Source organism: Taudactylus pleione, unplaced genomic scaffold, assembly GCF_031769625.1.
Source record: "Taudactylus pleione unplaced genomic scaffold, aTauple2 ptg000547l, whole genome shotgun sequence".
In the NCBI taxonomy this organism is placed as follows: Eukaryota; Metazoa; Chordata; class Amphibia; order Anura; family Myobatrachidae; genus Taudactylus; species Taudactylus pleione.
Genome location: NW_028284949.1, coordinates 240061 through 264734, shown reverse-complemented (window position 1 = coordinate 264734; position 24674 = coordinate 240061). Strand labels below are relative to the sequence as shown.

The 24674-nt window shown below is 42.3% G+C and overlaps 1 protein-coding gene across 1 annotated transcript in view; it reads left to right on the top strand.

Moving 5' to 3' along the window:
- LOC148500718 (NACHT, LRR and PYD domains-containing protein 12-like) overlaps window positions 1-24674 on the top strand; it is a 147575-nt gene that overhangs the window by 85776 nt on the left and 37125 nt on the right. Inside the window, exon 8 of the mRNA XM_088451439.1 lies at window positions 8753-8923. Within this exon, the coding sequence (XP_088307565.1) occupies window positions 8753-8923 (171 nt within the window). The remainder of the gene's footprint in view (window positions 1-8752; window positions 8924-24674) is intronic.

Sequence of the window (24674 nt, the reverse complement as noted above, 5' to 3'; positions counted from 1 at the left end):
AACCATGAACACGTGTAAAACAAGCATGCTATTAATAACAATAAAAGGAGAGGGGCTGTCAATGTGATGTGGGGTGCAATGTGGTACAATATAAATTATGTATAATAAATACTATCCCCATTTTCAGTCACTGAATGGTTTTTGTATTTCTATTCCCCATAAAAAAAAAAATCCAATTTATCAAGAAAGGAAAGAAAAGCATTGAAAGAACTACAAGAAGATGACACTATTATAATAAAACCTTGCGATAAAGGGGGGGGTATTGCCATCATGAATAAAGAGGACTACGTGGCTGAAATTAACAGACAGTTAGAACCTTGAGGAAGGGAGTTAAGCTCCTGAAACGCGTTGGTACATGTGACAGGACTACTTGCAGAAAGCCATCTGAAGGATATGAGAGGAAGTGATCCGGAGACTACCTTTGATATTACTACAGGCCTGTACATCACGGATTTCTGGTAATTCTCCATTATCTCACACTGAAAAGGACAGGGCCACAGCCCATGTTTTGCATTCACATCTTGTGATTAATTTCCACTTTGGGCCATACAGACGGCCTAGGACATATCTTTTAGACACACACGATCAGTGTGTTGTGAAGAACATATCAGTTTATTATTATATTGATGTTGAATAAATTTGTGTTTTTACTATATCACACTATGTTTGATATCTTTGTATTTTACATGTGTGTGAGAATACTATCGACTGCAGATCATCGTGTACAGAATCCACATATGCAGAATAGGAAAGTATTGTACAATTTTTTATATATCCATTCACAGCACCGTGCGCACTTGTGTCATCATAAATCACCACTTTAATTTATGTATTTTTTACGTTCAAATTATCAGACATTTTCATTCTGAAGGTCCTTTGCATTGCAAGCTCTGCACAAACTTCAGAACACTCACTGCCCATCTCAGACATACAATAGCAAAATATCAGCATCTGATTCAAAATCAATTTCTTTTAAAACTCAATCATTACATTGTATGGGCATCCCCAAACACTTAGGATTAAACTGAAATATTTTAAAACATTTCTGAAATCTACCTTTTGCAATTTTTACATGCACTTATCTGTACATTTAAAATCATAAACAATTTAGCACTCTTCACAATTTAATTGAGGATGTTCACATTTCTATGTATTTTTCTTCTAATTTTTAGGATCTTTTCTGGGATCAGTATATGATACCTTCAGTTTACAAACTCTACAATTTATAGCACCACAATTCCAAATCATTACATGCTTTACAGCCTATATCAGGGCATAGCTACTTATTTTTAGCAATATTCTTTACTGAACAAGTTTGGACCTACTGTCCTTATAGATGTTACTTCAAAATAATCCTTAAAGTACATACAATTAATTAATTTTTCCTTTTCTTGTGACTCTTTCTTTGTCTAACAAGATCTGTTTTAACACTTAGCTAATTTAAAAGTTTGTCTTCAAGTTTGTTACTCTTTATGCAGGAGCCGTGTAACTTACGTATCTGCTGTAATTTTTAATCGGATCAAGTGTGCCATTTCCATTACTTCTGTCGCCCCAGGACCCAACTCTGTATGTATAATATCCATGGGGGATTGACAGCTGACAGATGCTTGCTGTCTGCATTTCCCATATCTGTGGGTTCTACAATCCTCTATTCTAAGGGCCTACCAAACCCTATTCTGAGTATCTACTAAATCCTATTCTGTACCCTATTGTTAATATATGTTCTTATATTATGAATATATATGGTATATAGTATCCGGGTTGTGAGGAGCCCTATAATTAGGTGTGAAATGCGGAAGTCTGGAGCCTAAAATCCCGTCTCTCAGACTGACTGCAGAAAGTGCTGAGTCCGGAGTAACCATCCGGGCTATTGTGATAGGTCGAGGCTCCCGGGTGTAATTTGTTATATTGAACCATTATCGGAATTAATTAGAAAATGAAGCTAAGTATTAATAAATCATCTTAATTTATTTAACTTAAACTGTGTGTGTATTGGTTCATTCATATCACTCTGTTGCTGTCCTCCTGAATCTTCCGTTTCCACAATAAACAATCACCTACCATTACTATGCTTATATGTTTTATATTGGGGGATTGTGCATCACCTACCATTACTATGTTTATATGTTTCATATTGGTGGATTGTGCATTACCTACCATTACTATGCTTATATGTTTTATATTGGTGGATTGTACATCACCTACTATTACTATGCTTATATGTTTTATATTGGTGGATTGTACATCACCTACCATTAATATGCTTATATGTATTATATTGGTGTATTATACATCACCTACCATTACTATGCTTATATATATTATATTGGTGTATTGTACATCATCTACCATTACTATGCTTATATATATTATATTGGTGTATTGTACATCATCTACCATTACTATGCTTATATGTTTTATATGGGTGGATTGTACATCACCTACCAGTACTATGCTTATATGTATTATATTGGTATATTGTACATTACCTAACATTACTATTCTTATATGTTTTATATTGGGGAGTGTACATTACCTACCATTACTATGTTTATATGTTTTGTTTTGTTGTACTGTACATCACCTACCATTACTATGCGTATATATTTTATATTGGGGGATTGTACATTACCTACCATTACTATGTTTATATGTTTTATATTGGTGGATTGTACATCACCTACCATTACTATGTTTATATGTTTTATATTGGTGGATTGTACATCACCTACCATTAATATGCTTATATGTATTATATTGGTGTATTTTACATCACCTACCATTACTCTGCTTATATGCATTATATTGGTTGATTGTACATCACCTACCATCACTATGCTTATATATATTATATTGGTGGATTGTACATCACCTACCATCACTATGCTTATATGTATTATATTGGTGTATTGTACATCACCTACCATTACTATGCATATGTTTTATATTGGTGGATTATACATCACCTACTATTACTAAGCTTATATGTTTTATATTGGTGGATTGTACATCTCCTGCCATTACTATGATTATATATTTTTATTAGTTTTATTCATTTAAGATTGCACTTTCTTAATTTGGTATTTGAGGAACAATAAAGGTGGCTGCAGTTCATGCATACTTATTTGGAAATATCTCTGAGGCCGCATCTATATATTTAATGACTCAATAACAACATTCAGAACTACCAGTGGTACAACAGCTGCATTGTGCCAGGGCACCTGGGGACTGAGGGGCATATTCAATTGGGGGCAAGAATAGCAAATAGAAACCTGCACCTTACTTATGCTGGGCATACACTATACATTTATCTGTCAAATATATGCTGGTTGGAATTAAAATCTGGTGGTGTATGAGATCAAATGATAATAGAACATTTGCTCATGAACACTGGAAAACAGACAAAAATGGTTGTTCAGACAAATTAGTTAAATCAAACATATTTAACCAATTTGAACAATAATTTTTGTCCATTTTCTTGTGTTTGGGACCATATGGTAGAATGTAATTTGCTCCCATACATTACCAGATTTTCATTCCAACCAGCCAGAATGGACATTTAACTGACAGATAATTGTATAGTGTATGCCCAGCATAAGGGAGGCAGAGCTGACCTGATGTCTTTGCAGTTCCATTAGTCTATCATCTCACCTGGACTAATAGGGGAGTCCTGCTGCCCATCAGCGCTGATTATCACAGCCGTGTTCTGTCTCTAATTAACAGTGAATTTTCCTGATTCACAGATGTCTGAGAATTAGAGACAGCTCACAGCAGGTATAATTAACTCTGAAAAAGCCTGAATGACAGAGTGCCGAAACTAAGCAAAGCACAGAGTATGAGGTTCCATTTCACAGACAGAGCAAAGGCTTCTGTGTTCCAGTCCCACCAAGGTACATCCACCCTGTTCTCTGCATTGCAGGACTTTATAAAGAAATCTGTGATTGTACACCTGCCATCCACAGCCTCTCCCTGTCACTATTTCCTTCTTACCCATTGCCTCTCCCTGTCACTATTTCCTTCTGACCCATTGCCTCTCCCTGTCACTATCTCCTAGTTACCCATTGCCTCTCCCTGTCACTATTTCCTTGTTACCATTGCCTCTCCCTGTCACTCTATCCTTGTTACCCATTGCCTCTCCCTGTCATTATTTCCTTGTTACCCAATGCCTCTCCCTGTCACTATTTCCTTGTTACCCATTGCCTCTCCCTGTCACAATTTCCTTGTCAGCCATTGCCTCTCCCTGTCACTATTTCCTTGTCACCCATTGCCTCTCCCTGTCACTATTTCCTTGTTACCCATTGCCTCTCCCTGTCACTATTTCCTTGTTACCCATTGCCTGTCCCTGTCACTATTTCCTTGTTACCCATTGCCTCTCCCTGTCACTATTTCTTTGTTACCCATTGCCTGTCCCTGTCACTATTACCTGGTTACCCACTGCCTCTCCCTGTCACTATTTCCTTGTTACCCATTGCCTCTCCCTGTCACTATTTCCTTGTTACCCATTGCCTCTCCCTGTCACTATTTCCTTGTTACCCATTGCCTCTCCCTGTCACTATTTCCTTGTTACCCAATGCCTCTCCCTGTCACTATTTCCTTGTTACCCATTGCCTCTCCCTGTCACTATTTCCTTGTTACCCACTGCCTCTCCCTGTCACTATTTCTTTGTTACTCATTGCCTCTCCCTGTCACTATTTCCTTGTTACCCATTGCCTCTCCCTGTCATTATTTCCTTGTTACCCAATGCCTCTCCCTGTCACTATTTCCTTGTTACCCATTGCCTCTCCCTGTCACTATTTCCTTGTTGCCCATTGCCTCTCCCTGTCACTATTTCCTTGTTACCCAATGCCTATCCCTGTCACTATTTCCTTGTTACCCAATGCCTCTCCCTGTCACTATTTCCTTGTTACCCATTGCCTCTCCCTGTCACTATTTCCTTGTTACCCAATGCCTCTACCTGTCACTATTTCCTTGTTACCCAATGCCTCTCCATGTCACTATTTCCTTGTTACTCATTGCCTCTCCCTGTCACTATTTCCTTGTTACCCACAGCCTCTCCCTGTCACTATTTCCTTGTTACTCATTGCCTCTCCCTGTCACTATTTCCATGTTACCCATTGCCTCTCCCTGTCATTATTTCCTTGTTACCCAATGCCTCTCCCTGTCACTATTTCCTTGTTACCCATTGCCTCTCCCTGTCACTATTTCCTTGTTACCCATTGCCTCTCCCTTTCACTATTTCTTTGTTACCCATTGCCTCTCCCTGTCACTATTTCCCTGTTACCCATTGCCTCTCCCTTTCACAATTACCTTGTTACCCATTGCCTCTCCCTGTCACTATTTCCTTGTTACCCAATGCCTCTCCCTGTCACTATTTCCTTGTTACCCAATGCCTCTCCCTGTCACTATTTCCTTGTTACCCATTGCCTCTCCCTGTCATTATTTCCTTGTTACCCAATGCCTCTCCCTGTCACTATTTCCTTGTTACCCAATGCCTCTCCCTGTCACTATTTCCTTGTTACCCATTGCCTCTCCCTGTCATTATTTCCTTGTTACCCATTGCCTCTCCCTGTCACTATTTCCTTGTTACCCATTGCCTCTCCCTGTCACTATTTCCATGTTACCCATTGCCTCTCCCTGTCACTATTTCCCTGTTACCCATTGCCTCTCCCTGTCACTATTTCCTTGTTACCCATTGCCTCTCCCTGTCACTATTTCCTTGTTACCCATTGCCTCTCCCTGTCACTATTTCCCTGTTACCCATTGCCTCTCCCTGTCACTATTTCCTTGTTACCCATTGCCTCTCCCTGTCACTATTTCCTTGTTACCCAATGCCTCTCCCTGTCACTATTTCCTTGTTACCCATTGCCTCTCCCTGTCATTATTTCCTTGTTACCCAATGCCTCTCCCTGTCACTATTTCCTTGTTACCCAATGCCTCTCCCTGTCACTATTTCCTTGTTACCCATTGCCTCTCCCTGTCATTATTTCCTTGTTACCCATTGCCTCTCCCTGTCACTATTTCCTTGTTACCCATTGCCTCTCCCTGTCACTATTTCCTTGATACCCATTGCCTCTCCCTGTCACTATTTCCTTGTTACCCATTGCCTCTCCCTGTCACTATTTCCTTGTTACCCAATGCCTCTCCCTGTCACTATTTCCTTGTTACCCAATGCCTCTCCCTGTCACTATTTCCTTGTTACCCATTGCCTCTCCCTGTCATTATTTCCTTGTTACCCATTGCCTCTCCCTGTCACTATTTCCTTGTTACCCATTGCCTCTCCCTGTCACTATTTCCTTGTTACCCATTGCCTCTCCCTGTCACTATTTCCTTGTTACCCATTGCCTCTCCCTGTCATTATTTCCTTGTTACCCATTGCCTCTCCCTGTCACTATTTCCTTGTTACCCATTGCCTCTCCCTGTCATTATTTCCTTGTTACCCATTGCCTCTCCCTGTCACTATTTCCTTGTTACCCATTGCCTCTCCCTGTCACTATTTCCTTATTACCCACTGCCTCTCCCTGTCACTATTTCCTTGTTACCCATTGCCTCTCCCTGTCATTATTTCCTTGTTACCCATTGCCTCTCCCTGTCACTATTTCCTTGTTACCCATTGCCTCTCCCTGTCACTATTTCCATGTTACCCATTGCCTCTCCCTGTCACTATTTCTTTGCTACCCAATGCCTCTCCCTGTCACTATTTCTTTGTTACCCAATGCCTCTCCCTGTCACTATTTCCCTGTTACCCATTGCCTCTCCCTGTCACTATTTCCTTGTTACCCATTGCCTCTCCCTGTCACTATTTCCTTGTTACCCATTGCCTCTCCCTGTCACTATTTCCTTGTTACCCATTGCCTCTCCCTGTCACTATTTCCTTGTTACCCATTGCCTCTCCCTGTCATTATTTCCTTGTTACCCAATGCCTCTCCCTGTCACTATTTCCTTGTTACCCAATGCCTCTCCCTGTCACTATTTCCTTGTTACCCAATGCCTCTCCCTGTCACTATTTCCCTGTTACCCATTGCCTCTCCCTGTCACTATTTCCTTGTTACCCATTGCCTCTCCCTGTCACTATTTCCTTGTTACCCATTGCCTCTCTCTGTCATTATTTCCTTGTTACCCATTGCCTCTCCCTGTCACTATTTCCTTGTTACCCACTGCCTCTCCCTGTCACTATTTCCTTGTTATCCACTGCCTCTCCCTGTCACTATTTCCTTGTTACCCATTGCCTCTCCCTGTCACTATTTCCTTGTTACCCATTGCCTCTCCCTGTCACTATTTCCTTGTTACCCATTGCCTCTCCCTGTCACTATTTCCTTGTTACCCATTGCCTCTCCCTGTTTTTATTTCCTTGTTACTCATTGCCTCTCCCTTTCGCTATTACCTTGTTACCCATTGCCTCTCCCTGTCACTATTTCCTTGTTACCCACTGCCTCTCCCTGTCACTAGTTCCTTGTTACCCATTGCCTCTCCCTGTCACTATTTCCTTGTTACCCATTGCCTCTCCCTGTCACTATTTCCTTGTTACCCACTGCCTCTCCCTGTCACTATTTCCTTGTTACCCATTGCCTCTCCCTGTCATTATTTCCTTGTTACCCATTGCCTCTCCCTGTCACTATTTCCTTGTTACGCTTTGCCTTTCCCTGTCACTATTTCCTTGTTACCCACTGCCTCTCCCTGTCACTATTTCCTTGTTACCCACTGCCTCTCTCTGTCACTATTTCCTTGTTACCCACTGCCTCTCCCTGTCACTATTTCCTTGTTACCCATTGCCTCTCCCTGTCACTATTTCCTTGTTACCCACTGCCTCTCCCTATCAACCACTAATTCCCTATCATACTCTGCCTTCCCTGCCACCCTCTACCTCTCCCTTTCACCCACTGCCTCTCCCTGTCACTATTTCCTTGTTACACACTGCCTCTCCCTGTCACTATTTCCTTGTTACCCACTGCCTCTCCCTGTCACTATTTCCTTGTTACCCATTGCCTCTCCCTGTCACTATTTCCTTGTTACCCACTGCCTCTCCCTATCAACCACTGATTCCCTATCATACTCTGCCTTCCCTGCCACCCTCTACCTCTCCCTTTCACCCACTGCCTTTCCCTGTCACACACCTCATCAGTCATTGGCTCCCTATCACCCTATGCCTCTCCCTGCCACCTTCTACCACCCACTGCCTTTTTTGTTACCCAGTACATATCCATGTCACCCTTTGCCTTTCCCTTTCACCCTCTATCTCTCCTTGTCACCCTCTGCATCTTCCTTTCACCTAATGCCTCACCTACTGACTTCAGTTCACCTAATGCCTCACCTACTGACTTCCTGTCACCTAATGCCTCACCTACTGACTTCCTGTCACCCTCTGTTACCCTCTACCTCTCCCTGTCACTCATTACCTTTCCCAGACACCCAATGACACTCCCCTTAACCCTTTACCCCCTCTGCCTCCCGGTATCACTGTCTGCCTCTTCCTTTTTACCCACTGCCTCTCCTTGCCACCCACTGACTTATTATGAACTTGAGATGGGGTGGAGGAAGAGGGCCTAAAGTATATTTGTGCATCTAATCCCACTGCTTACAAGTTCCACCACTGAACATTCTCCATGATATACTTACATCTGCAACCTAATTGCAGAGATTTATGTGGATAGTTGTATCCAACCTTTTTTTTTGTTCAAATTTAATTTATAACTTACTGCACAGTGGTTTGTGACAATAAGAAATGACCTAATGCAGATCCCTCATCTCTCATCAGGTTACAGAGATGTGGTCTGACCTCCTCCTGCTGTGATGATCTCCGCTCTGTTATTACTACAAACCGCTCTCTGACCAGACTGAACCTATTATACAATGCTCTGAGGGACTCTGGCATAAAACGTCTGTGTGAGGGACTGAGACATCCGGCCTGTGTCCTACAGGATCTTACGTAAGATCTATCTCAGTGTTATTATATCTGTTCTCTCAGTACAAGTCATAGGGCCTGATTCATTACGGATAGCAACTGCAATTAGGCACGCAGATGGCTGATTGTTGTGATCTGCACATGCATATGTCATTACAGGGGCGTGCATAAATTACTTACTGCGATGCCATAAACAGCTCACTGCGTGCAATGTTAGCAAGTTCTGAGTAAGGTCAGATCTGCTGTAATTGTGCATGAGGCTCATATGGTACTCGATGTTACCGATGATTTTGCAGACTTGCAAGGTATTACGGATGTGTGCAAGGGGAAGTGGGCATCCATATGTTGTCCTGCGACGGCATTGCGATTGTAATAACGATCCGTAATGAATCAGTCCCATAGTCCATAGGCAAAAACAAAGGAAAATAGCTACTGAACTTTCTCTTATGTTATCTTACTATAGTTTTATGCATCAATTATTCTATTTATTGCTGAGATATAAGCATTTTCTTTGTTTTATTATATTTTTTATATCTTTTAGAATTTGTTTTGCATTAGTTATTAATAGAAAAATGTGCACTGACTCCATGTTTTGGATCTGGACTTATCTTTGTGTTTTGGTTCTGGCTTTACCAAACCACCATCAAGTGTTTTGGTGTTTGATCTGTTTTTGTTTGTTTTTTAAATAATTGTTATCGATACACCATGCACAAAGATAATACAAATATCCTTGTATAGCAAAGAAATAGGCTCATATAAACAGTAATATTTGCGTACAATAGTATGTGATGCACATATATATATATATATATATATATATGTATATGTATATGTGTGTGTGTGTGTATATATATATATATATATCCAAGAATCAGCTGGCACTTCCACAAAAAGTCACAACATGCCCAGGTGCCTTCCGTGTGTAACAACATACACCAAAGATATGCTCCAACCAGGTCAGCGGCACTCACAGGACTTCAATAGTAATAAGAAAGAAACTATAGACACATAAGTGCTTTCCAACGTTTCAATTCATAATGCGAATTTTCGTCAGGGAAGTTATTCTAGTATTATAGTTTCTTTCTTATTACTATTGAAGTCCTGTGAGTGCCGCTGACCTGGTTGGAGTATATATATGTATATGTATGCATATATATATATATATATATATATATATATATATATATATGACAAGAAACAGCCTTCCAGAGTTGCTTATTCATCATATTTGAAAACTTAATGTAACAAGTATGAAATTTGACCCCTGCAAACAGACAATTAACACTATGATCCACTTCTGTGGAAATCCCAGATAGATAGTGAGAGAGCGTGGTGTCACATTTGTCTTTGGGAAATCCCCTACTGAGGGGCTGAAAACTGAGGTCCCGGGTTGAGGGAGGAATTGGAGGTGAAGGGCCTGTATGTAAGATCTCCTGTTGACGAGACCTGACCAAGGGTGCAGAGTCTAACCTGCTGGGGGGTATTCACCAGTGATCCCTCCAAGCGGGATATGGGTTTAAGCTGCACCCAACAGGCAGGTTGCGGTCCGGTGGTCAGGTATCCGATATCCATGGGAATAGAGAAAGTACACCAATGGCTCAAGAGAAATAATTCAGAAAGAAGTATAGCTGCACCAGGAGTTGGTATTTGTAGTTGTACACATGTAGAGGGTTTTAGACACAATGCTGCACCAAGAGGTGGCACTTGTAACTGCACACAGGCAAGGTGTATTGACGCACTGCTTGTATGGCACACAGGCAAGGTGTTCTGATGCACTGTTGCACAAGGAGATGGCACTTGTATAGCACACAGACAAGGTGTTCAGACACACTATTGCACAAGGAGATGGCACTTGTATAGCACACAGGCAAGGTGTTTAGACGCACTGTTGCACAAAGAGATGGTACTTGAGAATCGAGGGTATCACGATATGGGAACCTGGAACGAGGTGACGGCAAGTATACACAAGGTAGCGACATTGTTGCACAGGCAACTTCCTGCTGTCCGGAGACTGTCTTTATACCCTGTGGTAGCAGATCATTGGTGGACAGCATCAACTGACCACCGCCATTCTACCATTGGGTAAAGGATAGTCAGGTGATGCAGACTGTCATGGCTGCATCCATGATGGTGACCGCAGTAACCAAGGCATGGCACAGCTCATGGATGTCCACATGGCTCTACGTAGAATGCTCAGCGTGTCACTCACTGCCGCACCTGGCATCTGACCACCCACGGGTTCAGGGGAAGCCGGCACTGAGGTTAGTAACGCCCAATCCTAGGCCACAACCTGACACGTGCCCACCAGATCACCAGGCCCAAAATACAACAGGAGATGGAGTCGGGAGAAAACCCATCAACTTTCCATATGAATTGGGGGGTCATCCAATACCAACCGAAAATCGTGCCACTGGGTTAATTTTAATGACTAAGTTTATATCTCTATTCATCAGTCAATATACCAATGTAACTCTCCCATGTCTGAAAAAATTTGGAAACTCGCATCTCCTTTTCTAATAAATTTTCAATCCAGTCCATGTTGAATACATGGAAAATTTTCTCTTTAAAAGCTGCAACGTTGGAGGTGTGGCATTGATCCATGTCTGAAGAATAGCCTTGTGAGCTACAGCACTGATAAGTAGGAGCCTCCGCTAACCCTTCGCTACCCACTGACCTTCCGGTAGTATGCCAAACATTACCCAAATATTTCTGAGGATCAAGTAATTCACTAAGTGCTCTAGGGCATACTTCCGCACTTTTATCCAAAATATCCTCAGTAGAGAACAGTTTAAAAAGTAATGGTATAAGTCTGCGGTGGAGGAATTGCAGCGAGGACATAAGGCCAAGGTAGTCATACCTGCTAGAAACTAGTGATGGGGGGAGAAGTATGCTTTGTGAAATATATTCAGGAACATTTCCTGATATTGAATAGCAGGGAGCAAATTTCGTGATTGAGAAAGTGTCTTCACCAGAATCTCACATGATAATGAAGGGATAGCCTGCACCCACCTACTCATCCCTGAGTGTACCTCCTCATGTTACAGTGGCCGTCTCAAGAAAGAATAATGGACCGAGAGTGCCTTGCTGGAAACTGGTAACAACTAAAGCATAGTTTTTAGTGCACTCTCCCAATCCGCCTCTGAAAACCACTTAATTACCGAAGCTGCATAGTGTTTAGTTTGCATAAAGGAGAGTGGATATGTACAGAATGAGGGAAATTTTTCTATTGCTTCTGTATATGTTAGAGGTCGTTTTGAAGAAATTTCAAGAAAAAACCCATTATTAGGCAGACCTTCTTTGTAAAGTCTGGTAAAAGAGTGCGAGGCTTGCCCTCCCTGAAACTCCGGGTTACCTATAAAAGGCAAAAAAATGGATTAATGGGAGTCCAGATTCGAATTATGTCTTAAGATGTGCCACACTTTCCTCGTTGACCACAATAGAAGATTTTTGCATATATGGTCAGGAATTTCTTCATTGTGCATATGCAAAAAAACTCACTAACGAGCAATTTTCTAAAAATTGCCCTTCAACTGATGTGTTTGGCTGCATTGCTAGGATCTCTATGCAAACGCAAAGATATCTTGAAATAGCCGCATGATTATAATTTAAAATATTCAGAATATTAATGCAGTTTGATCAACCCTATACCAGGGTGTATGGATCACCAAGTAAATTTCCCAAAAAGAGGGTTTAATAGGGAGATATCCTTTTAAGTTAAAAGAATAGGAAGAGCCTGAAATAAATATTAAAACCTTGGGAGGGTTACCATCTTGATGAGGTTAGCTCTACCAACGTATGATAAACAGAGATGTCTCCAACCCTCCAGTTCTTTGGTTGTATAAGCGATTGCCTTATAATAGTTTAGTTTATACAATTCAGATGGGAATTTAGGAAGTTGAATCCCCAAGTAATCAATACAAGTCTTCGCCCACCTCAGTGGCAAGTGTCGCCCCATCCAGAGGTACAAATCTGTGGGTGCAAGAGATGTGGCCATGCAACTGAGTCCAAAGCCTTTTGAGTGTTAAGACTCAGTAACATTCCTCTCAATTTTTCCTGATGGGATCCTGCTAAAACTGCCGCTAGTGCTCAACAAACTGCCCTGACCGAATGTCTACCATGGACAAAGCCTGTCTGATGTGGAGCCAACAGGTCAGGCAAAATGGCTTGTAACCGCAATTTAAAATCCGAGTTCAACAAAGAAATCGGACAATTAGATTCGGCCAGAAGAGGGTCCTTGTCTGGCTTTGGAATTAGAGTTGTAAAGGCCTCTGTAAAAGATGAGGATAATGGTATGTCCTGTGGTCTTATTTTATAACTCCAACAGAGTAGGTGTAAAGCTATGTTTTAATAATTTATAGTAAGAACCCGTGAACCCATCTGGTCCAGGAGACTTATGTGGAAATAAAGTTCGTATCACTACATGAATTTCCTCCACTGATTTGTATCTGACCAACATTTCTCATTGTTCTTGACATAAGGCAGTTGATCTGGCCACCTGCAAAGTTCCCTCTACTGGAATCGACTTATAGAGATTTGTATAGTATAAATGAAAGTGATCAATAGTGGTGAAATGCGTATTATTGGTTAAAGGATCTTTAATAGCTGTAATAAAAGAGCGTCTCGTCTGCGACCTAGACATTAGTGCGAGAAGCTTACCAGACTTATTTCCCAATTTGTGATATAATTGTTTAGTGTAATCAAGGCGGGTTCTTGCTAGAGATAAGCGGGTTCAGGGCCTGATTCAGAGCCGGACGCTCTGACCAGAGCGCTCGCTCTGAATCAGGGCCCTCCTACCTAAACTTGGTGCGGCCTCCTGGCCACCCACAGCATATGCGAGCGGCCAAAAAGATGGTCGCGATGGTCAAGACCAAAAAATCCACATCTCATGTGTGGAATCATTTCCACCCAAATCCGGACAACCTTTGCCAAGCCATTTGTAACCATTGCAAAGGTAAAGGTAAGGACCTTAACTATCTTGGAACCTCCTCCCTGTTACATCACTTGCAGTGCATTCATCAAATTGGAAAGGGTATAGAAATTTTGTGGCCAAAGAAACACACAATCAGTCCAGTGTCACCTATCTGCTCCCTTTTATCTGGATCCAATTGCCTCCAATCTCCACCACCAACACCTGCATCATCATCATCAACATCCTCATTCGTGATCAGAAGTAGCCCTGCATCCAATATCATAAGGAGTAGGACTGACTCCTCTCCTATCTGTTGTTCCTCAGAAGGATCCTTGAGTGTTACACCTGCTGCTGCTATGAGTTGATCTTCATCCCAGAAGGGGACCAGGAAGAAGACTACTTTTAGTATTTCAAGTTCAACCAAACAATTGACTTTCACACAATCCTTTGCATTGGGGAACAAGTATGACAGCAAACACCTGGTTGCACAGTGGATTACTGATGCCATAACATCTATGCTGGTATTAGATGTGTGTCCAGTATCCACCATTAATGCAGTGGGTTTTATACAGTTAATGGAGGTCCTGTGTCCCCGCTACCATGTCCCTTCTAGATTTCACTTCTCTAGAATAGCAATTCCCAATCTGTACAAGGGCATTAAAAAAAACCTTATTAATGTCCTCTGAAATGCCATTGTGCCCACTGTCCACTTAACCACAGATATGTGGGCAAGTGGGACAGGGCAAACTAAAGATTACATGACTGTGACAGCCCACTGGGTTGGTGTATTGCCTCCAACAGTGCAAACAGGAGCAAAAGCATCTAACAAATGCCAGCTCATTCAGAGGCAGGCTACTCTGTGTAACACCAGTTTCACTAAGAGGCATACCATTGAGAACCTCTTAGAAAAATTCATGGAAATCATTGCAAAATTGCTTACCCCACTTATACTCTCCTCGGGTTTGTGATTTCTGACAATGCCAGCAATATTGTGTGTGAGCATTACATGTGGGCGAATTCGAACACATCCCATGTTTTGCTCACACAATGAATTTGGTGGTGCAACATTTTTTGTAAAATGTCAGGGGCGTGCAGGAGATGCTCTCAGTGGCCCGAAATATTTCTGGACATTTTCGACATTCAGCAACTGCGTGTCAAAGATTGCAGCACCAGCAAGAACTGTTGAATTTGCCCTGCCATCAGCTGAAGCAAGAGGTAGTAACTAGGTGGAATTCTACCCTCTATATGCTTCAGCGGATGGAGGAGCAGTAAAAGGCCATCCAAGGCTACACTGTGGTCTATGACATAGGGAGAGGAGCGGGAATTCACTTTACTCAAGTGCAGTGGAGAACAATTTCCATATTGTGCAAGGTTCTCAAACCCTTTGAACTTGCCACATGTGAAGTTAGTTCAGACACTGCCAGCTTTAGTCAGATCATTCCCTTAATCAGGCTTTTGCAAAAGCAGCTAGAGAAACTGAAGGAGGAGCTGAAATGGAGTGATTCCGCTAAGTATGTTGGACTTGTAGATCAAGTCCTTCATTTGCTTCGACAGGATCCAAGGGTCGTCAATCTCTTGAAATCAGATCACTATATTTTGGCGACCAAACTTGATCCTAGGTTTAAGTCATACCTTGTGTCTTTCTTTCCAACGGACATAAATCTGAAAAGATGCAAAGAGCTGGTGGTGAAAAAATTGTCAGCTCAAGCGGAGGGTGACACAGCAGCATCTCCTCCTTCATTTTCTACAGCTGCCAGGAAAAACCTAAGTTTTCCTATGGGACCCACTGCTGATCAGTCAGCTAAACCTCATGATATCTGGTTGGGTCTGAAAGAACTCGCTACAATGAGTGACATGTCTACTGTGACTTTGTCTGATATGGTTACTATTCAGAGAATGGTGGATGATTATTTTAAGGATAGCATCGAAATATGCATGTCAGACAGTCCCTTTCACTACTGGCAGGAAAAAGAGGCAATTTGGAGTCCCTTACACAAACTGGCTTTGCTGTACTTAAGTTGCCCACCCTCCAGTGTGTACTCTGAAAGAGTTTTCAGCGCAGCCGGGAACCTTGTCAGTGATCATCATAGGAGGTTACTTCCCCAAAATTTGGAAAAGATGATGTTCATCAAAATGAATTACAAATTCCACAATGAAGGGCTTTACCAGCACTTAAGTCCAAAAAATACAGAAGCGTCTGTAATGGTGGATTCCAACGGGTACGAATTAAAATTGTGTGAAGTAGAGGAGGATGCACACACTGATGGGGATGATGATGATGACATCTAATCTAATGTATTGTAAAGCCAGTTTGTGTATGGGATCATTGCCACCAAAGTCCACTGCTTATTGGCTGCTTGCTTTTTGGGGGGTCCAAACAAACCAATAATTTCAGCCACAAGTAGCAGTCCCTGTTGCTGAAGTGATTGGTTTGTTAAACTGTGAATGTCCTGTTTCATATATACAACATAAGGGTGGGTTGGAGGACCCATGAACAATTCCATCTTGCACCTTTTTCCTTTCCATTATGTGCTGTTTGGGGCATTGCTGCCTGACATTTTTAATGTTATGGTTTATGAATGTCCAGAAATTGTAATGGCCACAGACAGCATGTCCTGCATGCCCCTTTCATTTTTTTTTTAAGAAAATTCTGAACCAACTGCAAAAGCGATATTTTACCCGATCTGGCCAATTCCGACACATTGGAATGACAGATCATGTAAAATATGGCCAAATCCCCACTGGTCGCACATTGCATCATCAGATCTGCCGTGCAGTAGGACAGATCTGACAATCTTGGACACGATGCACTGTGAAAGTCTGGATGCAGGAGAGATTGTATGAAGATTGGACACCAAATTGTGTGCAGATCGTGTGGAGATCATGTGTAGAGCTGCCGGGGAGAGTTTCAAGGGAAATCGTACACAATGGCTGATCGTGTGCAGATCGCCATGTGTGTGGCCAGCTTTAGATATTCTTCAAGAGTAGCAGGTGATTGGTTGGACTGATATTGTTTAAACGACAATGCCACTGTGCTCTCCAATGTCTGGTAATGTTTTTTCGATTCTTTCTTTAAACGAGCCCAATATTGCAAGATATGGCCCGCATAACAGCTTTTGATGCTCCCCAAAACAGCTCATTATTCTGCCAGTGTTCCAAAGAGCGACATCATTAAGAGCTGCTTGAAATCTTCTGATTTCGCTAAATAGTCTGGAAATCTTCTCAATCGATCTGTTGGTAATTTCTGAGGAATTCCACATGTCCAAAGAAATAGCAGCATGGACCGATATGATGATATCATGAATCTCTGCTGCACGTGCCTGTGCAATCAGAGAATTTGAAATAAGCAAAAGTCAATTCTCTAAAGTGATTGGTGAGCTTGAGAAAGGTGAGTTAAGGTGCCCTCTGACCCATGTAAAAGCCTCCATGGGTCATATAATTGAAATAAGCCCTTGAGGGATTGTATATAATACCAAGACGGTGGATGGGGCCTATTCATTGGAGATATATCCACAGAGTCATCTACTGAGTTGAAATCACCTGCCAAAACACCGTTCATTGTGCTAAGATTTGTAAGTGCGTCCTTCAATAGTCAGATTTAATAGCAGATATCGACCTTCAGGATCCACCAACTTATCTAAAATGGTATAACGTAAATTTTGATGAGGTAAAATTGCTACCCCACCTTATGTGGATCTGTAAGATGCCATAATACATTCTCCTATCCAACTAGCCCAAAGATTACTCTCACTCCCCTGCACCCAATGTGTATATTGTAGCAGAATGATATCCGTGGTTAGCTGGTGTAAATGTGTCAAAAAATTTTGCCTTTAATGGGCGTGTTGAGGCCATCCACATTCCATGAGACCAAATTAAAATGTGGGGTTATCATAGGCCTATCCCCCAGCCTCAACTGTTCAGACATGGATCAATGCAATGAGAAAACACTGTGGCCAATAATTGCAGAAGTATCAGGAAACTTAAATAGGAGACCTGTAACCAAGAAAAAAGAAGCTTATAGAATTAAAACAGTAACCTCTAGGCAGAGGAGTAGCCAGGGCACCCAGAGCACGTGAGTGCTATGGCACCCCCCCCCAAGTGTTCCAGGGAGGTGGTGGGTCAATAGGTTAAAGTAAAGAGAAATAAAGATATGGGGCAGCAGCTTGTAGTGGTGCCCATATGCAGTGCCCCCTGTAGTTGAGCCCATATGCAATGCCCCATGTATAGGTGCCCATATAGGTGCCAATATGCAGTGCCCCCTGTATAGGTGCCCATATGCAGTGCCCCCAGTAGTTGTGCCCCTGTAGTTCTGTCCCCCATGCTGTCCCCCCTGTTGTTTCCCCTATATACAGTGCCCCCTGTATAGGTGCCCATATGGTGTGCCCTCAGTAGTTGTGCCCCTGTAGTTCACCCTCCCCTGTAGTTCTGCCCCTTTAAAGTACTCTCCCAGTACCATATAGTGTGCCCCCAGTACCTACCCCCATAGTACTTACCTGATCCACTGCGGCCGTAATTCAAGATGTTGTCGCCGCTGCCACCATGACTGGATCTTATTAGATCCAGCAGGCACGGCTGTGCAGGCTCTTCAGCGCATGGGTGACGGACATCACCCACGCGCTGCATCACTGGGAACGCTGGCCTCTGAAGCAATTGGAGGCTTCCTTAGCCTCCGATCACTTCAGAGGCCAGCATTCACAGTTCAATGCTGGTACCCGGCAGGCTGTCAGCTTAGACAGCTGCCAGGTACACATTGCGCAGCGCCTCTGGTAACCTTTGGCGCCTGGAGCTTGCGCTCCACTGTAACCGCCCTCCCTATGCCCCTGCCTCTAGGACCCTCAATCCCATGGCCACGCCCCCAGACAACGAAGTGTACCCAATGAGGTCATGAGATTCAATAACACAAAATTTCAAATGAACTCTACACAGCTGTCCAATAATAAGTATAGTAAACCATTGCTTAATACAAAACTGATGATTAACATGGCGTTTACTTTTTTTTATTTGGAACCAAATAGTGGGAGAAATCTATCAACTTCCACTGAGGATCCCATCCCAAAGTAGGAGGAATGCTCCGTCCAAACAAATAACATATGAAAATATACCAAAGGGGCCTTAAAATATAGCGTACAGCAAAATGAAAATTAATAAAACACAGGCTAATATATCTTTAGGGCATAAAGTGCCTTGAAAAACCTAACAAAAAATTTTGTTTTAAGAACCCAGTAGAGCGACCAATAAGGTTGCTCATATATACAGTAATACCAACAGAGATTCAAGTGTAACAACCTGAAGGGTTGTTGAGTAAAATATATGTGATAGAACAAAAACAAATATTCAATACTACAAGGAGCAATGTCCTTTAGGTCAAATAATGGAATGCAAAGTGTAAGTGTCCCGTAAAAAAACAGAAAGGATATAGGGTCTGATTCAGACCCACTCGCTATTTGCGATCGCTCATTGTTGGCCAATAGTCGCTCTTCTGTGCATGCATATGTATCGCAGTGCGTGAACAAGTACGAGAGACTGGGATGCGGTCACTCACTGCGCATAGACAGCCCAGAAGAGTGAGTGACAAGAGAGGCCATTTGTGGGTGGTAACAGGGGCAGGCCACTAGTAGCGGGGGAGTGGAGGTGCGATCACAGGTGCGCTTATGAGCTTCAACGCCGTTTCAGAGGCATGAATAATTAAAAGGCAGCGTCATAGTGCACGTCACTTGGTGGGATTTCACTCTCAAATGTTCGCAGTTCTTGCGGTAGGGTATAGTCAACCTTAAGTGCTGCGAGCACATCCGATGGACTTCCTGGAGATGATGTGCGCAAGTGGGCATCTTATGATTCACTGGTGGGCGTTTGCATACACAAGAGCAACTTGTGGCCTTCAAGGAAAAGGATATGGACTTATGATAAGCCTTCATCATTCACACCTAATTGGCATAATTCAAGATCTTAAAGATGACAGGTCTTTTATGGTAAAATTGTCATGTGTATTTCTCAGCCCTTTGTGTTTGCATCTATAGACAGTCAGCACCATAGGGGGTAAAACAAATAGTAACAAGGCTGACATTCAGGTGTGATGAGAGATGGCCAGATCAAACAAATTCATATTTGAGATGGTTTATGAGATAAAATTGATGTGTCAGTGATAGCTGGAAGCTTGGAAAATTATATACATAAAACTGGACTCCATATCCAGGTTGTGTGTGATTCCCAGATCACTGGGACATACAGTATTAAAGATATGAGATATCTCAGGAATGCACTCTCACAAGCCCATCATATTTACACTTGTATAATAGATAAAATAAGGACCAGTAAGAGGAACACCCCATATTTTAGGTAATCCATCCGCAGGGGAAGTTATTTGGCTTATTCTGTTCTAAGTTTAAAGGGATTTAGAAGCTAGCTGGGAGGTTCCTGTCCTCCAATTATCTCATCCACCAATCAGAGCGGATGGGTAGGACATCACCCTATGTGTGATGCTCTTCTGATAAAAGGGATTGAAGTCCTGGGTTCTGTGTTCAACCTGAGGGGTCAATGGTACATTGAGGTTTTAACCTGCAGTCCCTGCATTCCTTCCTGTCCCTTCCAGGCAAATTAGCTGAGTGTTAATTTGCAAGTATTCCATTTTTAGTTAATATTGCTATACATGTATGTACCTTTGTAACCATTCTTTTCTCTGTAACATTCTTTTTAAGCATTGTACTCCTTTTGTAAATAAAGTATTCTTTATTAGTTTATTTCATATATGCTCCGAAACCTGGTCTTTGAAGAGATTTTTAGTCCACTAGGGTGACGCTACATCTATTAAGTATGGGAAGCAGAGGTTTGGCCTCAGCAAACTGTGTGGTCGTCTTGGACGCCCGTCTGTGCACTTGGGGAGAGGTTATGCAATAACTGTGATAATTGCTAGCAGGAGGCAAACAGATTAACTGTGTGGGAATCTTGTTGCCGAGCCTGTGCAATTATTGAGTAAATAGAGGACCAGTGGCCTCTTTAAATCATTCCCATCAGTGGTGGCAGTTTGGTAAGTAAGGTATTTGTATTACGGCTCTCTCTCTATAGCAGAGATTGCACCCCCATATCAGGGATATTGGGTACGGGTCCCTGACAAATGGTCTTGAGTGCTTCTGTGGATCCTGATGGTTTGGGCCGATTCTGTGTGCCCTCTCGACTAGGTTGGAATTCAGTGGAGCTTTCAGACCCAAAGTAGTAGGTAGCCATGAGTAGACAAGTGGTAGGGGTTCCCTGAGTTTCATTGATTCAGGAAGGTCAAACAATCTGTGGTTGTTGCACGTGTTTCAGTTTTCCAGGTCCACCAATTTATCATGTAGTGCTGTAATAGTGGATTCATGGGTATGTACTAGATGTCAGGACCTAGGGGGTGTTTGAACCTGGGATGGAATCAGGAGTCGAAGCAGGAATGGTCTTGTTAAACTGAAAGGCAGCTGGTTTAATGGGAGTAATTAGATTCATGGAATTAAACAAATATATAAATACTGTAATAAAAGTCCATGGGTGAACTGAGGATAAATGTCTGGCAGAAAATAATAGTCCAATTGCTGTGGAACTGCAAAACAAGTGTCTGTTAATAAAATAAATCCAGTAGAAGCAGTTGTCTGGTAATGAATGAGTCCAATTGAGGTGAGGCAGAGAAACAGGTGCTTGTTAATGAGCTGACAGGGAAGAAATTCCAATAGAGGTATGCTGATGATCAGAGGTCTGTAAACTGCAGTGGGTTCTGAGTGCATGCGGCTGGTCAGTAACCAGTGGAGGGTGAGACGTGGGGTATAGCTGGTGCAGGAATCCTGGGAACTGCTTGGAATGCTGACAGGAAGCAAACGAGACACTGCTGAGACTGCAATATACCAAGGATAGGGAGCACAGAGAACTCTCACACAGCAAGGCTGAGAACATGTTGCACTGACAACTAGAGGGTTGCTGGACACCCTTAAGTACCATGGGAAGGTGCAAGATAGGCTGAGAGTCACATGCAGGCTCCAACCTGATTGGCCCATTCAGGTCACATGCCCAAAACCAAGATGGTGGCGCCCAGCAGTCTGCAGCATGGAGAAGCTGCAAGTCTTACCTGTACCAGCATAGCCTGTTCCCCCGGGACCTCCTCGCACACCTCGCGCCAACCTCCAGGAACCAGCACCCCCACCGGTAGGACCGTGCCAGAACGCTCACACAGGCAGAGACCACAAGACAGCAGGTAAGGATGCTCTGGTCATAACACTAGGGTTTTAGCCTCTTGTAGCTCTTTCTTTGACTTCCGTCAACTGCTGAGAGTGTTGTGACAGTTGAGTGACAGCTGAGTTAACTGCTTCTATTAGGGGTGCCAGCTTTTGATCGACTAATGCGGCCCATACACGGTGCAATTTTTTTTTTTTTACACGATGTGCACAATTTCGATCAATCGTAACGATCAATCGTGCACATTGTGTGTAGTTTTTGTGTGTATACGATACCGATGCACAACCCCGCAGTCGTATAGTTGGATCGTAGATCTTACTGAAAAAGAGTAAGATCTATGATCTTGAGTACAATGTGTTATACACTTCTATACATCGTATAGTAAGATCAGGACAATCAAACGTACACTATTTGACAAGAATTTCAAGGGCAATCGTACAACACATCTTACCAACTTTGAATTGCACCATGTATGGGCCGCTTAAGAGTGATATGATATCTGAGATTTCTTTAGCCTTTTGTACAGATTCTGCACTATATTTGTTTCAAACAGGTTTTTAAAAGGATCCTCAGGGGGAGGAAGAAGCTCCAGACACAGTTGGCTTATCCTTATTCTTAGCCGCTTTCGAGCCTCTGGGGCCTCTCTGGGATTTGGACACAAATTTCTCCTTAACAGAAGAGATACTAGTGTCACTATATGAAAATAAGACCACTCTCTATAATTATAGTGGTTTATGAGATATGGAGGTGAGATAAAAATAAAAGCTGCAGCCTCACCGAGTAAAGAAATAGCAGTGGAGCACCCACTTGTGATAAATGCCAGCAGCAAGGATATAGCAGCCATCTGCAGTGAGAGCAGGGGGAGCAGTGGAGGACTGATATGCTGTAATCCCTTTATATCAATGCTGTCCTGTTTCTGCTCCAATTGCAGCATGATTAGCTGGCTTGGAGGGAGCCTGGAGGCTGAGAAGCCCAGTGTCGGGGCAACATGGGCAAGGGAGGTGGCAGCAAGAGGTGCCTGGCTGAAAATCCAAGATGGTGGTTGTGGTCAGTGCTTTTCTCTGTATGGCTAGATTCTGGCAGGAGAGTGTACACAGGGAACCCTGGCCACACTTGCCTGGCAGTATCCCAGTGACCTCAGCTGTTGTCCAAGGTCCGAGCACTGACAGCCGTGGTAAGGAGAGTCCACAGTATAAGAGGAGACTCAGGGAGCTCAGTAAAATGCAGCCATTTCATTTAGCCTGCCCACTGGAAGTCCATTGGAACAAATCTTATCTCCATCAGTGCCCTAGAACAGAGAGGTTACAGACTTTACTTGCTAAAGGAAAGTGTATTGTGAGAAACAGAAAAGGGGCCGCCATAGCAACAGGCGCAAGATATCAGCAATTGTATATCCTTGATATACAGTACTGTTCCGTGATGATGAACACTGAGTCACAGTCACTGGAACTCTAGCATAGAAGATTTTATCACCTTGGATTTGACCGTATTTAGAAGCTACAGAGTGTGATGGTCTCAGGAATGTCAGTGACTAACACAGAGAAACCTGTATATGAGAACTATATTGAAGGAAACAAAGTCATCAGTCATTTCCAAAATCAACAAACCGAGCTACAAATCCACTTAAAATAGTACATTTGATGTGTGTAGTCCAATGGATGTGAAGTCTGTGAGTAAATACAAATACTATTTATAGATGACTTCACAAAACTCTGAAGTGGCGAGATTGCAGAAGACAAAAATTACTTGTTGAAAACTAAACAGGTTAGACTCAAGACTCTGATAATAGTGGAGAATATCTTTAACAAAGAGGTGGAACAATTTTTACTGAAATATGGGATAGAACATTAATTGACCATTGCCTATTCTCCTGAGCAAAATTGTGTCAGTGAATGAGCAAAATGTATACTAGTGGAGAGAGCAAGATACATGCTAAAGGACACAAGCATAGACCAGCAGTATTGGGTAGAAGCCATGTCTATAGTAGTTTATGTCAAGAACCATTCTCCTACAGTTGCCCTAAAGGACATAACACCTATTGAATAAACCCTAATGGAAGACTTCTCAGAACTTTTGAAAGTACACTATAATGAGATGTTCAAGGAAGGAGATGTTTGTCTTCTAAAAAGGCACTATGTGGCCTGAAGCAGAGCTGCCAATATTGGTACATAAAATTAGATGCTGTATTACAAAAAATGGGTTTCAAGTCAAAAACAGACCATTGTCTCTACTATAAATAGATATATAAAAAATTATTTGTTGTATATGTTGATGACCTACTATTGGCAGGCTAGAAAGAAGACTTTGAAAAGAAAAGTAGTTACTTGTTCAGAAGTTTAAAATGAAAGACCTACTAAAGGTCCAGCGCATTATTTGTTAGGCCCAAGGATCAAGCAACATCTAGAGAAGTGTTCCATATTTGTCGACCAGAAGACCTATACTGAAGCTTTGGGTGATCTCATTGTCATAAACATTAAAAATTCCTTCAACGTTGATTGCGACAAAAGAAGTGCTATCAATTTGTTACATAGCATCAAGCATCACAGAACATCAAAGCATATTGTGATAGGACATTTGTGAACTTGTAGAAAAGAGATCTGTTGATGTAGTCCACAAGAAAAATCCTGCGGATGTACTAACGAAAGGGGTCACATTGCATTCACTTATGTTTCT